This window comes from Globicephala melas, chromosome 1, assembly GCF_963455315.2.
Source record: "Globicephala melas chromosome 1, mGloMel1.2, whole genome shotgun sequence".
Taxonomy (NCBI): Eukaryota; Metazoa; Chordata; class Mammalia; order Artiodactyla; family Delphinidae; genus Globicephala; species Globicephala melas.
The window spans coordinates 79,513,288-79,538,105 of NC_083314.1; the positions used below are offsets into that span (position 1 = coordinate 79,513,288).

Sequence of the window (24,818 nt, forward strand, 5' to 3'; positions counted from 1 at the left end):
ACAGCAGAAAGAAGGGAAATGAATCTTGAGAAGGTTAAAACAATTATCAGAGGGAAAGGCCTGATTATAGTTGTAAAAAGAGACAATAAGGCCCCAAACAGGAAAAAAGTATTTAATACTTTAACAAAATGCAAAATAAAAGTACCCAAGTTACAAAACATAAATTCCTTTGGTTCAGTAATCACGCCACTATTTTACCTTCCAATGGCTACAAACATCCCCTCAAAGTGAAGTCAGTTTCCCTCATATGAAGACATCATGCCAAAACCATCACATACCCCACTGTTCAGCGAAACTGTTGAAAACTTACAGGGAGCAGAGCTGTGGGGTAGGAAAAGGGGGAACAGGTTGGTCTGAAGAGAAAAGGGAGACTCTACACATGCAGAACAAGTCAGTGGAAGGGAGCTCTTTGCTGGGTCACTATGGTATGAATCATACCCCTGTACATGCTACATGAGGCTGAGTACCTTGGTACAATCACAAATAAACAGACAATTCAGTGACCCTGAGCATTCCCAGGGAAAAAGAAACAAACAAAAAAACAGAGAAGCGAGGCAAGAAAGGACGGTGTGGCAACAGGCAGATCACAGAAACCAGGGAACATCAGTTTTGCAGACGGGGAAATGAGATCTAGAGGAGTGAGTGTCTGGACAAAAGACACACAGTTGATGGCAGTCGGTATGAACTTCGTGTTTCTTTCTACTATGCCCAAGGAGAAAATCAGATGGATAAGAAATCGACAGAGCCAGGGGTCTCATTGTAGTTCTACTGTCTTTTGCGAAGAGTGCCCATGAGGTCTTAAGGCTTTCCCAGGTGTCTCCTGAACTCTCAAGAACCGGGGGGGGGGGTCTTCTGGGTCTCTTCAGGGTGCCTGTGGCTCTGAGTCAGAGGGATCCAAAGAAACTGAGAGTCAGGCCAGCCGATCAGGACAGAAGATAATGGCCTCCAATCTGCTCCCAAACAATCCCGAAACAGTCACAATAAGCTCAGAGTAGAAATTTAGCAAACTGGGAATGAGACACCATCACCTAATTGGCGGCAGAAAGAGGAGTCATGGAGGTGAAAATCAACTAAAGGCTAAAAACTGGAAGAAGCTAAAAGTAGGTACTGTGTTCAATAAATACTTGAATTAATAAGAGAATAAATGAACACTGGAGACAATGAATGTTTGGTTCCATAAGAAATACTGGTTCTGTTAAAAAGCCTGACTTAGGGCACTTTTGGGGTACACAGTCTTTCTGTGCCACTCTGCTGGAACTGTGTATGTTATCACATCATGACCCTGGCAAATGAAATAGAGGAGAGTCAGTGCAGATTTAAGGAATTAAATTAAATAATAAAATTTGTTTGATTGGTAGAGATTGTGGGGAAAAGGGAGAATGCCAGCTCAGCTTTCTTTTACTTCTTTCTCCTCCTAGGTTTATGAGAACAGTATACCAGATCCTGGAACAATGAAGACAAAATTGCTGAAACATCTCAAAACATGCATTCAGGGTGGTTCAAGCAACCTCTTTCACTTCCCCCTCCCCTCCCAACAGTCATTTCTTGGACCGGGAGGCAGTGGTAGATTCTGACAGTGAGATCTGACTACATTTTTCAAAGATGACCTCGGCTGAGAATTTCGGCAGCCCCTGATCCAGAGGGCACTCATCCACCAGGCTGTTCATGGGTGTGGGGGGCAGTGGAGGCTCCTCCTCATCTTGACTCAGTCCAGGAATCAGGGAGTTACCTGCCCTGTCCAATTCCTTGTCTACCTGCTCCCTGGACACACCCTCTGTCTCAGGCTGTCCTGAAGGGATGTTTGTGGAGTCAAAATATGCTGACAGGGCTTCCTGGAGCAGAGGCAGAAGTTTCTTTCGAGAGACCTGGGTGTTGCCTTGAAGATACGCTTGGAGGTTAGGGTGGATGCTTGGGGCAGGGGTCAGCTTCAGGGACGGAGAGTGGGAGCGTTCTAGGACTCCACAGACCTAAAAAGGAGACAAGATGGGGAGGTGGTATATAAGGTGGTGAAGCAAAAAGCTGAGACTTCTAAGAGACTTCTCTTATAGAGGATAAAAAATATATTTTTTTAATTAAGTCATCTAGGGTTGTTTTATTGCTTGCAACAAAGGCACATCAACTAATACACACAGTATTTTAGAAACAGAAGAAACATTTGAGATGATATATTCCATTTTATTCATAAGTAAACCAAAGCCCAGAGAGATTAAGTGCCTTGAATGTAGATGATGGTAGAGTCTGAACCAGAACCTGGGACTCCCACCTCCTCGAATATTGTTATTTGCAAGGGTATTCCTGTGCTCAAAAACTTGAACTCTATCCTTAGCTGAGATGGGACAAGCATCTACTATATTGAGGTCAGGAGAAGAATACAGGCAGAAAGAATAAATAGATCAAGTTGGGGTGGGAAGTATGCCAAGCATCGTGCCACGTCTGGCCATTTTCAAATATTAATTTCCTCATTTAATCCTCACAACTACCTTACAGGTTGGTATTACTGTTACCCTCATTTACAGGTAGGGAAACTGAGGCTTAGATTAGGTAACTTACCAAAGGTCAAGGTTTTTTTGTTTCTGTTTTTTTTAAATTTTATTTATTTTTTATACAGCAGGTTCTTATTAATTATCTATTTTATACATATTAGTGTATATATGTCAATCCCAATCTCCCAATTCATCCCACACCACCCCGCCCCTGCTGTACCCCCTTGGTGTCCATACATTTGTTCTCTACATCTGTGTCTCTATTTCTGCCTTGCAAACCAGTTCATCTGTACCATTTTTCTAGATTACACATATATGTGTTAACATATGATATTTGTTTTTCTCTTTCTGACTTACTTCACTCTGAATGACAGTCTCTAGGTCCATCCACGTCTCTAAAAATGACCCAGTTTTGTTCCTTTTTATGGCTGAGTAATATTCCATTGTATATATGTATCACATCTTCTGAATCCATTCATCTGTCGATGGACATTTAGGTTGCTTCCATGACCTGGCTATTGTAAATAGTGCTGCAGTGAACACTGGGGTGCATGTGTCTTTTTGAATTATGTTTTCTTTTGGTATATGCCCAGTAGTGGGATTGCTGGGTCATATGGTAATTCTATTTTTAGTTTTTGAAGGAACCTCCATACTGTTCTCCATAGTGGCTGTACCAATTTACATTCCCACCAACAGTGTAGGAGGGTTACCTTTTCTCCATACCCTCTCCAGCATTTGTTGTTTGTAGATTTTCTGATGATGCCCATTCTAACTGGTGTGAGGTGATACCTCATTGTAGTTTTGATTTGCATTTCTCTAACGATTAGTGATGTCGAGCAGCTTTTCATGTGCCTCTTGGCCATCTGTATGTCTTCTTTGGAGAAATGTCTATTTAGGTCTTCTGCCCATTTTTGGATTGGGTTGGTTGTTTTTTTTAATATTGAGCTGCATGAGCTGTTTATATATTTTGGAGATTAATCCTTTGTCCATTGATTCGTTTGCAAATATCTTCTCCCATTCTGAGGGTTGTCTTCTCATCTTGTTTATAGTTTCCTTTGCTGTGCAAAAGCTTTTAAGTTTCATGAGGTCCTATTTCTTTATTTTTGTTTTTATTTCCATTACTCTAGGAGGTGGGTCAAAAAAGATCTTGCTGTGATTTATGTGTAAGAGTGTTTTTCCTATGTTTTACTCTAAGAGTTTTATAGTGTCCAGTCTTACATTCAGGTCTTTAATACATTTGGAGTTTATTTTTGTGTATCGTGCTAGGAAGTGTTCTAATTTCATTGTTTTACATGTAGCTGTCCAGTTTTCCCAGCACCACTTATTGAAGAGACTGTCTTTTCTCCATTGTATACCTGTGCCCCCTTTGTCATAGATTAGTTGACCGTAAGTGCTCAGGTTTATCTCTGGGATTTCTATCCTGTTCCATTGATCTATATTTGTTTTTGTGCCAGTACCATATTGTCTTGATTACTGTGGCTTTGTAGTATAGTCTGAAGTCAGTGAGTCTGATTCCTCCAGCTCCACTTTTTTTCCTCAAGATTGCTTTGGCTATTCGGGGTCTTTTGGGTCTCCATACAAGTTTTAAGATTTTTTTGTTCTAGTTCTGTAAAAAATGTCATTGGTAATTTGATAGGGATTGCATTGAATCTGTATATTGCTTTGGGTAGAATAGTCATTTTCACAATATTGATTCTTCCAATCCAAGAACATGGTATAACTCTCCATCTGTGTGTGTCATTGTTGATTTCTTTCATCAGTGTCTTATGGTTTTCTGAGTACAGGTCTTTTCCCTCCTCAGGTAGGTTTATTCCTAGGTATTTTATTCTTTTTGTTGCAATGGTGAATGGGATTGTTTCCTTAATTTCTCTTTCTGATCTTTCGTTGTTAATGTATAGGAATGCAAGAGATTTCTGTGCATTAATTTTGTATCCTGCAACTTTATCAAATTCATTGATTAACTCTAGTAGTTTTCTGGTGGCATCTTTAGGATTTTCTATGTATAGTATCATGTCATCTGTAAACAGTGACAGTTTTACTTCTTCTTTTCCAACTTGTATTCCTTTTATTTCTTTTTCTTCTCTGATTGCCATAGCTAGGACTTCCAAAACTATGTTGAATAATAGTGGCAAGAGTGGACGTCCTTGTCTTGTTCCTGATCTTAGAGGAAATGCTTCCAGTTTTTCACCATTGAGAATGATGTTTGCTGTGTGTCTGTCATATATGGCCTTTATTATGTTGAGGTAGGTTCCCTCTATGCCCACTTTCTGGAGAGTTTTTTTTTTTATCATAAATGGGTGTTGAATTTGGTCAAAAACTTTTCTTCCATCTATTGAGATGATTGTATGGTTTTTATTCTTCAATTTGTTAATATGGTGTATCACATTGATTGATTTGCATATACTGAAGAATCCTTGCATCCCTGGGATAAATCCCACTTGATCATGGTGTATGAGCCTTTTAATGTGTTGTTGGATTCTGTTTGCTAATATTTTGTTAAGGATTTTTGCATCTATATTCATCAGTGATATTTGTCTGTAATTTTCTTTTTTTGTAGTATCTTTGTCTGGTTTTGGTATCAGGGTGATGGTGGCCTCATAGAATGAGTTTAGGAGTGTTCCTTCCTCTGCAATGTTTGGGAAGAGTTTGAGAAGGATGGGTGTTGGTTCTTCTCTAGATGTTTGACAGAATTCACCTGTGAAGTTGTCTGGTCCTGGACTTTCATTTGTTGGAAGATTTGTAATCACAGTTTCAATCTCATTACTTGTGATTGGTCTGTTCATATTTTCTATTTCTTCCTGGTTCAGTCTAGGTAGGTTATACCTTTCTAAGAATTTGTCCATTTCTTCCAGGTTGTCCATTTTATTGGCACAGAGTTGCTTGTTGTAGTCTCTTACGATGCTTTGTATTTCTGCGATGTCCGCTGTAACTTCTCCTTTTTCATTTCTAATTGTATTTTATTTTTTAAAAATTTATTTATTTTATTTATTTATTTTTGGCTGCATTGGGTCTTCATTGCTGCATGTGGGCTTTCTCTAGTTGTGGCACGTGGGGGCTACTCTTCATTGTGGTGTACGGGCTTCTCATTGTGGTGGCTTCTCTTGTTGCAGAGCACAGGCTCTAGGCGTGTTGGCTTCAGTAGTTGTGGCACATGGGTTCAGTAGTTGTGGCTTGTGGCCTCTAGAGCACAGGCTCAGCAGTTGTGGTGCACGGGCTTAGCTGCTCTGTGGCATGTGGGATCTTCCTGGAGCAGGGATCAAACCCTGCACTGGCAGATGGATTCTTTTTTGTTTTTTATTTACTTATTTTTTCTTATTAGTCATCCATTTTATACACATCAGTGTATACATGTTGATCCCAATTTCCCAATTCACCACATCACAACTCCCACCCACCACTGCTTTCCCCTCTTGGTGTCCACACGTTTTTTCTCTACTTCTGTGTCTCAATTTCTGCTCTGCAAACCAGTTCATCTGTACCATTTTCTAGGTTCCACATATGTACGTTAATATACAATATTTGTTTTTCTCTTTCTGACTTACTTCACTCTGTATGACAGTCTCCAGATGCATCTACGTCTCTACAAATGACCCAATTTCATTTCTTTTAATGGCTGAGCAATATTCCATTGTATATATGTACCACATCTTCTTTATCCATTCGTCTGTCGATGGGCATTTATGGCAGGTGGATTCTTAACCTCTGCTCCACCAGGGAAGTCCCTCATTTCTAATTTTATTGAGTCCTCTCCCTCTTTTTCTTGATGAGTCTGGCTAAAGGCTTATCAATTTTGTTTATTTTCTCAAAGAACCAGCTTTTAGTTTTATTGACCTTTGCTATTGTTTTCTTTGTTTCTATTTCATTCATTTCTGCTCTGATCTTTTTCTTTCCTTCTACTAACTTTGGGTTTTGTTTGTTCTTCTTTCTCTCCTTTATGTGCAAGTTTAGATTGTTTACTTGAGATTTTTCTTGTTTCTTGAGGTAGGATTGTATTGCTATAAACCTCCCTCTTAGAACTGCTTTTGCTGCATCCCACAGGTTTTGGATCGTCATGTTTTCATTGTCATTTGTCTCTAGGTATTTTTTGATTTCCTCCTTGATTTCTTCAGTGATCTCTTGGTTATTTAGTAACGTATTGTTAAGCCTCCATGTGTTTGTGTTTTTTACGTTTTTTTCCCTGTAACTTATTTCTAATGTCATAGTGTTGTGGTCGGAAAAGATGCTTGATATGATTTCAATTTTCTTAAATTTACCAAGGCTTGATTTGTAACCCAAGGTGTGATCCATCCTGGAGAATGTTCTGTGTGCACTTGAGAAGAAAGTGTAATCTTGCTGTTTTCGGATGGAATGTCCTATAAATATCAATTAAATCTATCTGGTCTATTGTGTCATTTAAAGCTGTGTTTCCTTATTAATTTTCTTTTTTCTTTTTTTGCTGTATGTGGGCCTCTCACTGTTGTGGCCTCTCCCGTTGCGGAGCAGAGGCTCTGGATGTGCAGGCTCAGCGGCCATGGCTCACAGGCCCAGCCGCTCCACGGCATGTGGTATCTTCCCAGACCGGGGCATGAACCCGTGTCCCCTGCATCGGCAGGCGGACTCTCAACCACTGCACCACCAGGGAAGCCCCCTTATTAATTTTCTGTCTGGATGATCTGTCCATTGGTGTAAGGAAGGTGTTAAAGTCGCCCACTATTATAGTGTTACTGTAGATTTTCTCTTTTATAGCTGTTAGCATTTGCCTTATGTATTTAGGTGCTCCTATGTCGGGTGCATATATATTTATAATTGTTATATCTTCGTCTTAGATTGATCCCTTGATCATTATGTAGTGTCCTTCCTTGTCTCTTGTAACAGTCTTTATTTTAAAGTCTATTTTATCTGATATGAGTATTGCTACTCCAGTTTTCCTTTGATTTCCATTTGCATGGAATATCTTTTTTTCATCCCCTCACTTTCAGTCTGTATGTGTCCCTAGGTCTGAAATGGGTCTTTTGTAGACAGCATATATATGGGTCTTGTTTTGGTATCAATTCAGCAAGCCTGTGTCTTTTGGTTGGAGCATTTAATCCATTCACATTTAAGGTAATTATCTATATGTATGTTCCTATTACCATTTTCTTAATTGTTTTGGGTTTGTTTCTGTAGGTCCTTTTCTTCTCTTGTGTTTCCCACTTAGAGAAATTCCTTTAGCATTTGTTGTAGAGCTGGTTTGGTGGTGCTGAATTCTCTTAGCTTTTGCTTGTCTGTAAAGCTTTTGATTTCTCCATCAAATTTGAATGAGATCCTTGCTGGATAGAGTAATCTTGGTTGTAGGTTCTTCCCTTTCATCATTTTAAATACATCGTGCCACTCCCTTGTGGCTTGTGGAGTTTCTGCTGAGAAATCAGCTGTTAAGCTTACGGGAGTTCCCTTGTATGTTATTTGTCATTTTTCCCTTGTTGCATTTAATAGTTTTTCTTTGTCTTTAATTGTTGTCAGTTTGATTACTATGTGTCGCCAAAGGTCAAGTTTGAATGAAACAAAGTTGATACTTGAACTCAGGTCTGTCATCAGAGCTGGTGTTCTAAATTACTATATTATACTATTTCTAACACAGGAGGAAGAGAAGAAATGGTAGGGCAGACCGTGAAAAGAGGACTACCATTTTCCAGCACAGAGGCAGCCTGGGCAATGGTAGAGTTATCAGATACCTACAGAGTTCCAGAGGGACCATGGCAGGGAGAAGGAGGGGAGATTTAGGAAGGTGGGGAGAGGTACTTCGTATGGTCAAAGCACCCTTTCCTTCATGACATGATTAGTAAGAGAGCATTGTGCCCAGCAATGAACCTTACATATACTATTACGTTTAATGATTACATCACACTAATTAGTAGGTGGTAATATGACATTTACAGAATCAGAAGTCAACTGACTTGCCTTTGGTCAAAGAGCAAGTAAGTGGCAAATCTGGGACAGAAAAGCCTATATATCTGCCTTTAAAGGCTGTAGTTCTTTCCACAATGCCAAACTACTTTCCACTGAATGAAATTACATTTGCTTCCTGGAGGAGAAGATAAAGACAAAGAGAGGTGGGAAGGGGCAGACATGCCTTTCATGCACAAAAAAGATTATCCAGCTGTATTCAGACCAGTCTTCAGCAGTCCTCGCTGCTAAGAAATCCAAAGAATCCCTGGACTGCCTTAAGTCCACTTTTAAATTCTTCCCTGGGCTTATCAGTAACCAACAGAGGAAAAGAAAGGGGAGGAGGTGGGAAAGGTGGCTAAATGGAAGATCAGGGGAAAAAACCAAACCTGCTCCTAGACCACTTCTCTACAGAGTTAGCACAAACTGCTTAAGTAGTAGAAAAGGTTTTTCGTCTGTTTCCAATTTTCAAGGCAATAAGGTAAAAAGAAAGGAATTGATTTTCAGGGGTGAGGAATTAATGCTTAAACCAAGAATCTAGTTTTAACTCCAGATTTATAACACGTTCTTTTAACCTGATTTCAATTCCTTCTAAGTAGGAATTGTGTCTCTAATTCTCTTTGGAATCTCCCTTTCTCAACAAGAGTATGATTAAGGATATTCACACATAGAGAGAATGGAAAAAAGCAGGTAGTGGCAATTCTGGAAACAGATCAAGGACCTCTGGATAAATACAAGAATGAAGGAGAGGTCTTTACAGCACAGGATAGTGCGTACAGGCAGAACTCTGTAGGGTCCTCAGGCTGGAGAAGGGACAGGGACTCACCGTCACTCGGAGTGCTGTGTGGGGACAGAAAACTGCCAACTGCCGCACTGGCTCATTGCAAGTGTTGAAAAAGATAGTCATGGCGACCAGGGCATCATAGCTGTGAGCCTGGCAGAAGGCATGGAGATCTGCAATGAGGCCAGACCTCTGCAGAAAGGCCTAAAACAGAAGAAATGGACAGGGATGAGGGCTGCCACTGGATCCTCATTATCACCCTCAACAGAAGATGCTTATGAAGGGTTTCTTTGCATGTTAACCTGGGACTTGTACTCCATAAAAAAGGTATCTAATGTTTACTCTGTGCTATTTATGTGCTGGAAGGCAATATATAGAATGAGGAGAATGAGCCTTTCTATGAGGCCATTCTATGAGCCTCACAGAATGAGGCTTTGGGTTCAGACAGAATTGGTTTGAAAATCAGCTCTGTTACCTATCAGCTATATGATCAAGGATCCCTGGACTTAAGTTTCCTCATCTGTAAAATGAGGATAAATCATTTACCAAACTTGATTGTTTTAAGAATTAAAAAATGATAATGGGGCTTCTCTGGTGGCACAGTGGTTGAGAGTCCGCCTGCTGATGCAGGGTACATGGGTTCGTGCCCCGGTCCGGGAAGATCCCACATGCCGCGGAGCAGCTGGGCCCGTGAGCCATGGCCGCTGGGCCTGCACGTCCGGAGCAACGGGAGAGGCCACAACAGTGAGAGGCCCGCGTAATGCAAAAAAAAAAAAAAAAAAAGGTAATGTACGTAATGTGCCTGGTATGTCCAAGGCTATCCTGCTCTTACAATCAATCAAGCAAGGTCTTTGCCTTGAGGATATTTTTATTCTAAAACAGAACAATGGCGCATACAAATAAGTACAGACACATGACACCTGCATCCTTGGCTCTTCATTCTTTGTCTATCTATCTATATTCTTCTCCAAAATCTCACGCAATATTTCCTCCAATGAATAATACCACCAGCTGCTTTAGATCAGGGCTTTTCTTTATCCTTAGCATTTCTAATGAGTCAATTTGTACTATGATTATGGTACTCGGCAAGCCTTTTGTGTTCTTATGTTTGGTTACAAAACTAGGTTATAAGTAGCAAGGGAAGAGGCCATGCTATTCTGTTTCAGTAAATTATTTAGTAAAAATTTTTACATGTTATTTAGGAGAAAGCTGTGCAGTCTATGAGAGTACATGTTCAGATCAGATGAATGATTTAAACCAATAAGATATGGAGCCAGGTATTAAAATACCACTATCAGAGTTATATTCATTCACCCATTCGACAAAATTCACTGAGCATCCACTATGCGTCAGGCATTGTCAAAGGTGCTGGAGATACAGCAGAAACAAAAGAAATAGGGTCTCTGCTCTGGTGGAGCTGATAAACTAGCAGAGGAATATAGACAATAAACAAGGAAACCATGAAACATGATTATTTCAGTGTGCTAAGTGTTATGAAGAAAACAAAATGGGAATTCCTTGGCAGTCCAGTGGTTAGGACTCCATACTTCCACTGCAGGGGGCCTAGGTTCAATCCCTGGTCAGGGAACTAAGATCCCACAAGATGCACGTACAAAAAAAAAAGTAATATTTAGAGATTTTTGAGCATGGAGGATATTACTTTAGTTAGGGTGGTCAGGAAAAACCTCCTGAAAGAGAAGACACCTGAGCTAAGTCCTGAATGAAAAGAAGGAGCCAGCTCTGCAAAAGGAGTGCACAGGCTCTGAGTTGAGAGCTAAGAGTGAACTTAATGGTTCTGAAAAACAGAAAGAAAACTGGGGTGGCTACAGTTCTGTGAGTGTAGGAATGGGGCTGGAATGAAGAAGTCAGAGAAAAGGACAAAGGCCTGATAAAGGAGGGCCCTATAAACCACTGTAAGGCTTTTAGATTTTATCAGAAGTACAATGAAAAGGCAGTAAAGGGAGGGGGGCAATAGGATCTGACATATCTTTTTTTTTTTTTGTCTCAGTTCCCCGACCAGGGACTGAACCCAGGCCACAGCAGTGAAAGCGCTGAGTCCTAACCACTAGACCACCAGGTTACTCCCCTGGATCTGACATGTCTTAAAGAGATCACTCTGGCTGCTGTGGGGAGAACAGTTTGCAGGGGTCAAAAGTGGAGGCAGGGAAACCAGCATGGGGGCCATTACAGCAGTGCAGTGAGAGACGATGGACTGTGGAGTAGAGATGGAGAAAAGGAGGGGTAAGATACATTTTGGAGGTGAGCCAGGAGTGAGGGGCAAGGTTACATACAAAACTAAAAGTTTTCTCTCTCCACCCACACCTACATCTTGCTCTTACCTCCAAATCCATATATATTGCACTAATGGCCACCTTGGTGCCTTGTCTGGAGACGGTCTTCTGGTCCTTTCTCAGCATCTGCTCTGTGGTCAGTCCTAGAAAGTGGATGTGAGACTAAGGGTGAAACAGGAGAACCAAGAGAACCCAAGGTCCCAAGACCAGGAAGGTGAGGACACCAAGACAGGTCAAGGAAGAGGAAAAACACAGCCTCTCTTTGGGGCAATGAACAGGGCTAGTAACTCCGGATGTAATTATATAATAGAAATTTATTTATTCACTTAAAATAATATTTATTTATTTATTTTGTCTGCACCGGGTCTTAGTTGTGGCATGCTGGATCTTCATTGTGGCATGCATGTGGGATCTAGTTCCCCGACCAGGGATTGAACCCCGGCCTCCTGCATTGGGAGCACGGAGTCTTACCCACTGAACCACCAGGGAAGTCCCAATAGAAATTTACTCTAAATAAAAAATTACTTTCGATTACCGGGTCACAATAGGTACCTTTAGAGCAAGGGACTCTGGGGAGAAGGGTAAATGGAAGAAGAGAGGCTTTTACTCCTGATTTTCCCCATTCTGTGTTGTTTTACTTTTCTAAAAGTACAAGTGAGACCTCTCTTTCTTTTTTTTTGCGGTACGCGGGCCTCTCACTGTTGTGGCCTCTCCCGTCTCGGAGCACAGGCTCTGGATGCTCAGGCTCAGCGGCCGTGGCTCACGGGCCCAGCGGCTCCGCGGCATGTGGGATCTTCCCAGACCGGGACACGAACCCGTGTCCCCTGTATCGGCAGGCGGACTCTCAACCACTGCGCCACCAGGGAAGCCCTCTTTCTTTTTTTTTAACGTCAACAGGCGGTAGCTGGGTAACAAATCATGGAAGTTTTTTTGTTCTCTTCCTTCGTCCTTTGTATATTCACCCTAAATGTTTCTTCTGCTTCCCTAACCATTTATCTAGATCTCACTCCGATAATTCAGTAGAGTTGGCCCTCTGTACCACGGGCTTCACATTTGCGGATAAGGAGGGCCGACTGTATTCATTATACTATGCCATTTTACGTAAGGGACTTGAGTATCCGAGGATTTTGCTATCTGTGGGGGATACTGGAACCAATTCCCTACAGATACCAAGAGATGACTGTATTCCCTCAGCATACTTTATTTATATGTCTATATTCTCTAATTAGACTAGAAACCTCTGAGACTCTTAATATATTCCTTCTCATCCACCCAATAGCCAGGATAGAACAATCCAGTAAATGACTGATTAATTCATGATCAGACTCACACACTACCTAGCTTCTTTCTGGTATAAAGCTTAAATCATTATGCACGCTCTGAAATTGTTTTGACGGTATTCAAGAACATAATGAACAAGGCTTTTGTCCACCAGTTTAACATTTCATACCTGATACATCAAACTTTGCCTTTTGCAGAGAATCAAAGATATCATTTCTCTTGGGCAGATTTGGGAAGAGGGCCTCTAGATTCTCCACATATTGGTTGTCCTTTAGGGTTGCCTTTCCAATTTTAGGGTCCATGTTCACACAGTCCAGGATGATTGTTCCTGCAGAGGAGGAGGATGGCAGAACTCAAATCCTGTGGCCCTCCATTCCTGACAACTAGAACACACATAACCCTCAAACCAAATGGACACAATACCAAAGGAGACTGTACGGCAACTCACTGAAGACAAAACAAACTGGGACAATGTCCTGAGTAAGACATCCCAAATCCAAACTAAAATGTAATCAGGGAAATGGGGAAAAGGTAGAAAGGAAGTGTAAATATCTCAATTCTTGGAGATTTTGAAACCTAGTCAGAGAGAGATGATCTCTCTTCCACAGGCCAAATTCCAGTTGGAAGAGACAGTCTAATCCAATTCTCTCTCTCTTTTTTTTTTTTACAAATGGAGAAAATAAGAACAAAAAAGGTTAAAAGATTTGCTCAAGGTCATATAACTACTTCCTGGGCAGAAATGGTATTAGAATTCATTTCCTGCTTCTTTGGCTAGTCCTCTTTCCATTATACAATGCTACTAATAGGCAGCTTCTAGGTCTGTTGTTCTGTGCTTCCTTTCTGCTTTCTCCAACAAAGTATTCCACAGGCCTTCAAAGGACAAAGTATCCCACAGCCTTTTTAATGCCTAATTGCCCCCTGAAAGAATCCCCTCCTTCATATCTACTAAGTGGCTTTGAGAGGGTGTAGTCAGGCTGGAAGAGTCTAGACTTCTCCACTTTCCCTTCTCTGGCATGGGAATAAAGGAACTAATCAGGTCCCAACCCCCAAGCCACCCTCACCATGAAGAAGGGCTGCAGTTTGCCAGTCCAAGATCTCTGGTGCCCCCTGCAGGATTCTCTCGGCCACCAGGGTAGCGCAGGACCCCACCAGCTCAACTGAAACATGGCAGGGAGGGCAGTGTTTCTGATCGATGGGCCGATGGTCTAGCACCTCTGCTACTGCCTCCTCTAAGGCTGCGTCACTTCTGTGTGGGAAAGGGGGGAGGTGTGGGGGAAAAGAGAAAGAAAGATAGGTAGGGGCACTCCAGCTGCACCTCACTCATGAAGAAAACAGACATCATAGGCAGACACTTAGACCTTTGATCACTTCTACCTCTGCCTCACTCCTCTCAGCTCTTCTCTTAAATATTATAACTAAAGCCATCTTTAAACACCGTATAGGTGAATTTGACGAAGTATCAGCTACCAGTACCTCATCCACATATTTGATATCCTTTAGGGTTGTCTTTCCAGTTGACACCTGGACACCCAACATCTAAATCTCTCCTGTTCCCTCAATTCACTTAATATCCAAATTTTATGCAGGTCACCTGTGGCTTCTGGCTCAATTCCCATCCATTCCTTCCTGGTTCCCATCCAACCCTCTGCTACTGCCTTATTCTTGGCCCTCAATCTCTCTCATCTGAACTACTCCAATAGTTCCTTAACCAAACACCTGCTTCCAGTGCCCTCCGAAACTGTCCTCTATAAGACTACCTGAAAGAGCATTTGAAAAATGCAAATTTGGTTCTGCTAGGATCTGGAATAAATAGAATTAACAATAGTTCCCCACTGCTCAAAATAAAGTCTAATCTCCCTGGCAAGGCCTACAAGATCTCCATGATCTGGCCCCTGCCTACCTCTCTAGTCTTATCTTTTTTATGTCCTACTCCTCCCTCATATTTTATGTTCCAGTTATGCAAAACAAATCTCAGTTCTCCCAACTCACCATGCTATTTCATACCTGCCTGCGTTTTGCTAACTACCTCAACTCCTCATTCACCAAGCAAATACCTAGTCTTTCAAGACTGAGATTAAGGATCAACTCCATTAGGAAACCTTTCCTGACACTCCCCTCTACTCCCCTCTTGCATATTTAACCACTCCATCCTTCATGTAACTACTGTCCCCTAGAGTGACGGTCACCACCTACCTCTAACACCCATTACAATGACCTGTTTACCTAGTTCCCTCCTCTGACTGACAAATTCTTGAGAACAGAGATTCTACCTCACCTTCGTCCTCTAAATAGAAGTTTATTAATGAGTGAGTGGATAGATGGATTAGTACCCTTAGGCTGTCCTCTGTCAATGTCCTGCTATAACCAGTGTGCTTAAGGAAAAAATATTCATGTTACTATTAGCAGGAGCTAGACACGCTTGGGAAGGCCTTGTACTCGTATTGCTTTGTTGGCAGTTTTTTTCCAGTCCTAAATTAGGGATGGGATTATTATAGGTGTGTGTTTGTTAAATAGCATTAAAGAAATATTGCTTTATGGAGGATATGATGTTGCTAACTTTTTAAAGTTAAAAATGCCGTTGTAACCATTATTCAAAGGTTTCTATTGTAATAAATCTGCCATGAAATCTTAAAACAATGATACCAAAGGTAGATTTACAATATTTCTGAGTTATCCTTTAGTTTGAACTCTCCATGTTTCTATTTCTTTTTATTACTTGTATAACTAGAGAACTGACAATATTTTTTTATTGTCTTTCTATATCTGATATCACCCATCAACTATGCTTAGCCTGTGAGATCCTGTGAGAAAACATTCTTTCTTCTACTCTTTAAAAACCTTACTCATCACAGCCCATGGCACATGGTAAGTATCAGCTTAACTTTCTTCCACTTACTTGGGTAAGACATGATGGTCAACAAGGATGAGGGTGAGCTGGCCAGCCTGCTGCAATGCATGGAGGTCAATCTCATCCCGGAAAATCAAGAGGGACTCTGGAATGTGAGTCTTCTGAAGGAAGAAGACATTGTCACCTCGTAGAGGTAGCTCAGAACGTTTTATATTTAAAACTGGCACAAAGACTTCTTCAGCCTCAGTTGTCTAGAGAGGAAAGTGAAAAGAAGGTATGGCTATGTTCTGTAATAGGATAGGAAAAGTCACAAGACTACTGGGACCAAGGGAGACATGATCTTGGGTAAGTCACTGCCTTCCTCAAAGCCGCAGTTACCCAGTCTTATCAAAATAAAAGGATGACCCTTCCCCTCTCTCCTTCTTGGCAATAGCATGAAGGTCAACAAGACAACTCACGGAAAAGACCTTTCTAGATGCTGGAGAGAAGGCAGTATCAGTCCTCCAGAGCTGACATGGGCATGAGGAACATACACAGAGCACTGATACCCATAAGGAATTCAATAGTTAACTGTTTGAATATTGCTTTATAGTTTACAAATTCTTCAAAATACATTTGTTCATTTGATCCTCACAGCAACACTGCAAAATATTATCATTTCAGATTTTATAGTTGGTGACAGGAGACTCAGCAAAGTTAAGAGATCTGACTTACCCAAGGCTAAATGCTGTTAAGTAGCAGAGCTGGGTCTTGAATCCAAATCTTTTCATTTTAAGGCACTCTGTTCCTAGGTACTCACCTTTGCCAGATAAAAAGCCAGGGCGAGAGCTGACACCATGGAGTCCAAGTCACAGGCTTCATTTCCCAGCACAACATGTATGGGTCGGGACTCCTAGAGAGGCAGGAGTGGGAAATTAACAAAAGCATCTCCATCCATTTCTGGTTACCTTATACTCATGTAGGGCTGCACACACATCCTCTCACTGATCTTCACAGAGGAGGTAGGTCATATAGTCTTAGGGGTCCTCAGTCATGGAAAAGGATATTAGTTAAGAGGGCGTAAGTGTTTTAGCTGAGCTTTAAGCATTCCACACATATCTATAGTTAGTGGAAAAGTGCTCCTTCCTCTCTACTACACTGTCTCCTTGAATGTTAACTTTCAGAAGAACAGCAGTAAATCACTCTCTGATTCTTATGCTTCTCTGGGCACTTGAGGAGAAGTCAAAAGTAAAGCATCTGGGATAGCTGATGTATTCAAACCATATCAACCCTGGTTTGTACTTTTTTCCCATTTTTAAAATAGGGAAAAGAATCCTTGCATTTCTAAATCACGAGAATAGGTGAACAGACTTTGAAAATAAAGGTATTTAGATATCTAGTCCATGAAAACTCCCCCTACCCAGAGGAGCTTCAACCATAACCAGATATAAACAACACTCTCACAGGCAAGAAACAGACACTTTCCCCAGCAGGTTCAGATTAAAGCAAGAACAGTTGCTGCTGCTGCTGGAACTTTTATTTTTAAAGCTTTGAAAAGTTTCTGCTGATAAGAACTCTGAGGAGGGAGGCATATCTGTCATTATTATTAATCTTGTTCCCTTGTATCTCCCTACCAGAATTTTAAATAAAATTCATTAAAACCTAAAGGTGTTAGGCTTCCCTGATGGCGCAGTGGTTGAGAGTCCGCCTGCTGATGCAGCGGATGGGGGTTCGTGCCACGGTCCGGGAGAGTCCCATGTGCCGCGGAGTGGCTGGGCCCGTGGGCCATGGCCGCTGGGCCTGTGCGTCCGGAGCCTGTGCTCCATGACGGGAGAGGCCACAGCAGTGAGAGGCCCACATACCGCAAAAAAACAAAAACAACAACAACAAAAAAAAAAAACCTAAAGGTGCCCACAATAGCAAAGAGAGGGGTTTTGTTTCAAAATATCTATTGAATGTGCCATGTATTTAAAAAAATTTTTTTTGGCTGTGTTGGGTCTCTGTTGCTGTGTGAGGGCTTCCTCTAGTTGCGGCGAGTGGGGGCTACTCTTCATTGTGGTGCTCGGGCTTCTCATTGTGGTGGCTTCTCTTGTTGTGGAGCACGGGCTCTAGGCGCACGGGCTCAGTACTTGTGGCTCATGGGCTCTAGAACGCAGGCTCAGTAGTTGTGGTGCACAGGCTTTGCTGCTCTGCGGCATGTGGGGTCTTCCCAGACCAGGGATTGAACCCGTGTCCCCTGCATTGGCAGGCGGATTCTTAACCACTGCACCACCAGGGAAGTCCCCCATGTACTGTTCCAATATTTTTACATGCATTAGCTGATCATTTAATCCTCAAAACAACCCAAGGGGTAGGCACTGTAAGAATTATTATTTCATTCCAAGTAGAAGCATTTGGCCAGGTAGAATGAGAGTATACAGTCCATGGCTCAGCTTAGGCACAAGGATTCTATCTTACCAGTTTATTTTTGAATTTCTATCTCAGCCTACTTCTGAAAGAGAGGAAGGAATAAGAGAGACAAAAGCAACACACTAGTTTCTTAATTTCAGCACTGGGCTGCTGTCCTGTGCATTGCAGGGTGTTTGGCAGTATCCCCCAAACTCCACCCACTAGATGCTAGCAGCACCTCCAGTCATGACAATCAAAAATGTCTCCAGACTTTGCCAAATATTCCCTGCGGGTCAAAATCACCCCCAGTTGAGAACTACTGGGTTACAGAAAGGTGAAAATCCACTCTGGCTTCTTCAATCAGGGAAGATTTGCTAGATAGAAGAGTTTAGAAAAGTGGGAAAGGTGTTCAGAGGAATAAAACATAACAAGGAACAGTTTATCAAGTAATGTAACTTTAGGAAGAAAGAGAACCTAGAATTATCTTCCTTGTATTGGCTATTACCCACTCCCCTCACTTGCCCAGAAAGCCAAAGCCAGAAAGGGACAATTTTAGAGGACTTCTGGTGGCATAAATTGTCCTATCTCGTAACTAGAAGGTTTTTATTTTTAAGCCACCCTCTTCTCCATCTCCTACTCCCATCCCTAGAGAGAAGGACAAAAGACAGAGGTTATCTGTCAAGGTTTTGGGCAAAGGGCCTCTGGGGAAAGTCTGCCCTTGGGTTCTCCCCTGTGCCCATTTCTCTAAGCCTATTTCAAGAGGGTGGCAGCCAAGACCCATTCATACTGAACAGCATGGGAGTGGGAAGATTCTTTTCAATATTAAACTCTTTGCCAACACAGTATGAGAATTCTGTACCCAAGACCCAAGGCCTATATTAACTCCTCTGACTTGCAATTCGTCCTCCTGATACCAGAGAAGGCCCCTGTTTCCCGGATACCAAGAACTGCCCAGATGGCTGTGGACCAAAGTGGCAACAAAGCACTTGAGATAAGTGGCTGCTGAGATAACTTGATCACTGAAGCAGTAAGGGAGGGCACCATGTTCTCTAGAGAGGGAACTATACAAACATGAGAGACCATATGGCCCTGACTCTGGAGGATAAAGGGAAGAGGAACAGAGAAAAGGCAGAACAAGGGGGAGAGGCCTATTGCTGGGCTTGAAGAGGCCCTCGGAGAATCTTTCCAAAACTCATGTTAATGCTGTTTCATTCCAAGTGGCAGCCGAATCAGGATCAGTCAGATCCCCAGCACCAAGAGAAGATTAAGCAGAAAAGCAGAAAGTAGGGACCAAATGCAACTTCATGGCTCTGAGGGGAGGAGAAATGACCCCCAGAGGAAGGTGAATGACTAACCCCTTGTGCTCAGTCAAGCTCAGACAGCAAACAAAAGGAGCTAACACAAAAGGAATACTCTGCGACTTTCAGCCAATCTTGGAACAGGAACAACCAAGGGAGGTGGTGGCATTCCTTTCCCCTGTCAGCACCCACCACTACCCCACCGTGACTGGTCCATTCGCCACCCACAATACATGATGTGCACATTCCCAGCGCTGTCCTTTGCACTATTTGTTCTTCTCTGTCTGAAATCAGCAGAACTGCCATTTGAAAAGACCACAGACTGGAGCTGAATCTCAGCTGTTTCTTGTTGTGGGACTTTGGCCTCGCTAAGCCTCTTTTTCCTCATATAAAAATAAGGAGACTACTGTAACCAATTTCATGAAGTTGTTATGAGGATTAAATGAGATCGCACACAAGAGCCTACTCTGTAGTAGTACAGATGAGCTCCCTTCCGTCTTCTCCTTTCTCTAGCCCCTGCTGTCCAGTCAAGCCCAACCGCAAGCCCCTTCTCTCTGTGAAGCCTTCCCTGCACCCGGGCCACAGCAGTCCCTTCCCCTGCACTTCCAGCTTCTGGCACTTGGGATTCTCATACAGAACTTAACTACTACCTTAAGGAGCTCGCTATCTTTTCATGGGCATGTATCACAAATCCTTAACGTAGCATACAAGCTAGGTGACTATATACTTTGTTGTTCAAACCAGTACACTTTTTTTTTTTCTTTTTGTGGTAAGCGGGCCTCTCACTGTTGTGGCCTCTCCCGTTGCGGAGCACAGGCTCCGGACGCACAGGCTCAGCGGCCATGGTTCACGGGCCTAGCCGCTCCGCAGCATGTGGGATCTTCCCGGACTGGGGCACAAACCCGTGTCCCCTGCATCGGCAGGCGGACTCTCAACCATTGCGCCACCAGGGAAGCCCAAACCAGTACACTTTTCAGAATGAAAAGGGGTGCAATTAATGATTATGTCTCAATAAACTGACTGTCCTGGGCAAGTCGGGTATATGGATGCCTAACTTACAAGGTACCATTCTCCTCTTTGTTTAGGAAAAACATGTTAACTCTTATCCCCCACCCCATCCCCCACTAGCTGAAAGCACAAGCCTCAGTTTTCTGACCATCAGAGGAAGAGTTCAGGGCAAATATAGCTATACTTAGAGCATGAGGAAACCTGAGCTGCCAATGGAAGAAATACAATCTGAGAGCCACTAGTAGATATAAACTTTTTTTCTTCTTTAAAAAAACCTAGGCCTTCCCTGGTGGCGCAGTGGTTAAGAAGCCGCCTGCCAATGCAGGGGACAAGGGTTCGAGCCCTGGTCCGGCTCGAACAAGGTCCCACATGCCGCGGAGCAACTAAGCCCATGCGCCACAACTACTGAGCCTGCGCTCTAGAGCCCGCGAGCCACAACTACTGAGCTTGCGTGCCACAACTACTGAAGCCCGTGCACCTAGAGCCTGTGCTTCGCAACGAGAAGCCACTGCAATGAGAAGCCCGCACAGCTCCCGCTCACAACTAGAGAAAGCCCGCGCGCAGCAACAAAGACCCAACGCAGCCAAAACAAAACAACCCAAAAAACAAAAACCCACTAGCTGAAATGACTGTATCCTGATGTTCTTTGCGGCCTCAACACGGAGTTGCGGGGGAGAGGGGATGGGTTTCAGGGCTGGCAAAGTCAACTACTTCCCTTCCAAGGCTGCATATGGTCTGATGCCTACTCTACAAATGAGTTAATGAGGGAGAAATGAAAAAAGGAGACAAGGAGTCAGAGATAGAGAAGTCTTCCCAGCAGGGAAAATGGGACTGACTGATACTGATGCAGGGACTGCAAATTTCTAAGGATAGTCAGCCACTCCTGATTCCTGCCTCATTCCTGAGAAGTGCAGACAACACAGATTATCCAAAGCTTCTGGATGAACACCTAAACTTGAATGCAGCCCCACCCTGAAGCAAAGATTTTTTTTTCCCCACTAAAAGTGAAAGATGACTCACCATGAATAGGACATTAACTTAAACAGGATTTCTTTTTTTTTTTTCTTTGCGGTACGAGGAGGAGGCTCAGCGGCCATGGCTCATGGGCCCAGCTGCTCCTCGGCATATAGGATCTTCCTGGACCGGGGCACGAACCCGTGTCTCCTGCATCGGCAGGCGGACGCTCAACCACTGCGCCACCAGGGAAGCCCAAACAGGATTTCTTTTAAATGGAACAACCTACTATCGTTGTGGCAGAGATTGTAGAAAATTTCTCTGGTATCAAATGCTGAAAATATGGTATCAGCAGGAGAGGTGGCTGGGTTATCAGCTGTTTGTCTTGTGTAAAAGGCAAGCATTCACAATTTCCTAAAAGTTATATGTGGTTTAATAGCAACACTCAAACTTAATAGTGTCTCTGTCTAAATCATGTCTTTCTTTACACAAGAAACAACAGTGTGGCCTCTGGGGAATTGGATAGGGAGAAGAAAAAGGATCTTTTTCTTTTTCTAATTTCATATCCTTTTTGTATTAACAGTTTTCCCTATGTACATTTACTACTTCTATAATTAAAAGCAATCTAAATTGTTAGTGTCCACCTGTATGTCCTGCCACCAGTTCACCCACTAACATTGCTAGAGTCTAATTTTCTCATTTCTCCTGGCCCCGGCCAGGTTGTGTGATAAGAGCGCTAAGATATGACCTCACCTTCACAAGTTCACAAGTTTGGAAAAAGGAAGATATAGATCTTGCTCCTTGGGGGATGAATGCAGACAGAGAAAGGTCAGGATATCAGTAATACTGAAAAAATCCAGTATTTTTCAGCTTCATATTCCTGAGGAAGATATACTCAGATGCTGTAGTCTAGAGGCATGCAATGAAATGCTATCTGGTGAGGTTTCAGGTTCAAGGACTCTACCAAATGGTGGAAAACAGACTGGTCATTTGGGTTATCGGGGGGAAACAAAATACAACTTCTTGGCCCTTGGAATGTGCCACAAAGACTCTATATTAGTCCTCCAATGAGTTCCCTGTGGTGGAAATCAGAGGTAACCAAAATGAATTGGTCCCAAATTGCCTTATGCATTAAAACAACTTTCCCCAAATTTGTATTTCACAAGGAAAAATTTGGTGTAATTGGTGTTAAAATTGAACTTCACTCCTATTCTTCAGGTGAGGGTATTCATTTACGACAGCAGCTGAGTCTGCAGGAGGAATTCGGTGACTTTTAGGATTTGTTAAAGACCAGAATCTTATCACCCAGGGGAGTTTGTAGAGTTTAAGATATTTAAAAAGGAAACAAAGTCAACCATCTGTCTAGGTTTCTCCAGGGGCAGTGTAACTTGAAGTAGGGGGGGCCAGGTGGCCTCCTGGAGCCTCTCTCTGGCCAGCTTTTTGCTGCTAACTGGGGATAGCGGCTTAAGGCTGCATGACCAGTCAGCAAGCCTGGGAGATTCCAACTCGCTCAGGGAGTACCAAAAATAAGCCACAAAGCATTCAGGAGTCATGCTTATAGTTTTGATGCCAAACACACTTTGTGCTTATCCAGTCCAGGCCGCGGATTTTTATGTAATTTGTGTGTGTTAAGGCCAATGAAGAAAACTGGAGGCAAAGGAATGCAGGTTGTAGTCAACAGACATGCCTGCTACCACTTTTAATTCAGAATGAATTAGGCCCGCCAGACAGAAACCGCCGTTCAGAGGCAACAAAGCCGTGGGCACAGCTTCCCTCGTACCCGCGGGGTTCACCTGGAGGCCAGTGGGCCCGGGAGGCCTCGTGAGCGGAGAACTGAAAGAGGGGCGGGGAGAAAGGAACAAACACACCTCCCGGCAGGCACAGCTCCGATCCTTTTGACGGAACTGACCCAGAAACTGCGAGCAGCGGCTCAGCGGCAGGACCCAGACCCACAATTCCGCCTCCCCGCTCTCGGGCAGACCCCAAAGGCAGGAGCCCCCAGCTCAGGAGTGGGGTGACTGAGCAGCATTCCCATTCTCAAGGGATAGGTTCTCGTTCCTCACTCCTCAGGCCCCAAGCCTGATCAGATCCCAAGCCCCCACCCCACAATTCCGCGTTCCCTCCACATAGACCCTTGGGGCTCCCCAGGTCCCACATCTTTGTCCTTCCGGGACCCCAGGATCCATTCCTTACGATCACAGACAGGGGTCCGTTACCTGCAGAGCAACTCGACAACCCTGCAGATAGTCCTCCATGGTGAAGCTCAAGGTGTGCCACTGCCCCTCGCCGCGGAGAGGTTAACTGGCGAATGAGCCCCGCCCCGGGTTCAAGGGTTGAGACGAGTCGGGAGGTGGGACTCGAACCCACCACACCCCGACTCGGCCCCGACCCCGGGAGGAAGTGCGTAAGCAAGGGCCCCGGGAGTCCGACGTCGCCCCGCCCCCAGCGGCGGAGGCCGCGTTCTGCGCCCAGGGACTCACGGGAGGAGCGAAGTGGGGGCCGGAGGCGCGAAATGGGGCGTGGTGCCGGGCGTCCTGGGAAGTGTAGTCTCGAAGCGCCAAAATGGCCCCAAGAATTGAGGGAAGGAGAATTTTCTGAGATCACAGTGTATATGAGTCACATAACCTATCTTTGTGGCATCTGAACTTTCCCTCTTGAGTCAGGCTAAGTATAGCATCTTTCCATATATTACACCGCCCATCTGGTTGACATCTTAAATTACACTGGGCAAAAACAGCTCCTCATCTCTCTCTCGAATTCTCTTCCTTACCAAACTGACCAACTGCCACCAATTGCGTGATTATACATGTTATAAAAACATTAGAGTAGTCTTTGACCTCTCTTCTTTACTTAATACCTACAGTCTCTCGCCAACTCCTGCTGCTTCTTTTCTGTAGCCTGTTTTTTTTCTACAGCGTCGGCAAATGTCTCATTCTTTTCCTGGACTGTTGTAACCTGGGTTCTTTGCTCCCTGCCTCCCTCATTGTTCCAACTGCTCTTTCAGCCTCCGGAGTTGCTTGAAGTTTCATCCTGTGGCAGCCCTGTAAGTAGAGCTTGGAGGGCCCTTCAGAACGTAGAGTAGGGTTGCAACCTCCTTTAACTGCCACCTTCCAGCCCCAGGGTAGTGCAGAGTACTGCAAATAAAGGTATTCTCGTCATCAAATGTTCCCCTATTTATTGATCATCCCTTTATTTCCTACCACCAGCCTCACACCAGCTTTCCCTGCTCCCCAAGCTAGGAATTGAGATGAGGTGACAGATGAGAAGCTGAGGCCTGTGGTGGGAACAAGGACTAGAGCACAGGGGTATTGGATCTCCTGCTTGCTCAGCTGGTTTTCTCCCTGCTGCACTCTTCCCAGAGCCTGGGGCTTCTTCCACACCTTCTTCTGCACTACCCAGGCACAGCTCAACCGGTTTCATTTCTAGACTAAAAAAATGATTCAGTAAGGACTTGGAAAGGATCGGGATTTTTTCACTTTAAATGAATAAATATGGAAATATCACGCTCTTTGGCCCTGCTTCTTTGGATCCAGGGCAAAGGACTGCCATGCCCGGAGAGATCCAACAAGCTGCTGCTGTCCAGCCCTGCTCCTCCCCACTCAGCAA

At 43.5% G+C, this 24,818-nt stretch overlaps 1 protein-coding gene across 2 annotated transcripts; it reads right to left on the minus strand.

The window, feature by feature from the left end:
* Positions 1-96: 96 nt before the first annotated feature.
* On the minus strand, positions 97-23,648 carry PRUNE1 (prune exopolyphosphatase 1). Of its 2 annotated transcripts, XM_030846431.2 has the most exons (8): positions 23,429-23,647; positions 16,385-16,477; positions 15,634-15,836; positions 13,799-13,983; positions 12,907-13,065; positions 11,505-11,599; positions 9,211-9,369; positions 97-1,967 (listed from the first exon to the last, which is right to left on the minus strand). In XM_030846431.2, exons 1-8 carry the CDS (start codon positions 23,465-23,467, stop codon positions 1,539-1,541), a joined length of 1,362 nt encoding a protein of 453 aa, XP_030702291.1. In that variant the 5' UTR covers positions 23,468-23,647; the 3' UTR covers positions 97-1,538. The 2 variants fall into 2 exon arrangements, with proteins under 2 accessions (XP_030702291.1, XP_030702295.1); XM_030846435.2 differs by lacking the exon at positions 9,211-9,369 and having other exon boundaries at positions 23,429-23,648.
* Between the last annotated feature and the right edge of the window lie 1,170 nt (positions 23,649-24,818).

Excerpts from the sequence above, each read along its gene's own strand:
- PRUNE1 (XM_030846431.2), bottom strand. The coding sequence starts at position 23,467 with ATGGAGGACTATCTGCAGGGTTGTCGAGTTGCTCTGCAG. Across the intron at positions 13,984-15,633 it reads GACCATCATGTCTTACCCAA|AAGTGACGCAGCCTTAGAGG; the intron begins GTAAGTGGAAGA and ends TTTCCCACACAG. Across the intron at positions 13,066-13,798 it reads AACTGCAGCCCTTCTTCATG|GAACAATCATCCTGGACTGT; the intron begins GTGAGGGTGGCT and ends CCTCCTCTGCAG.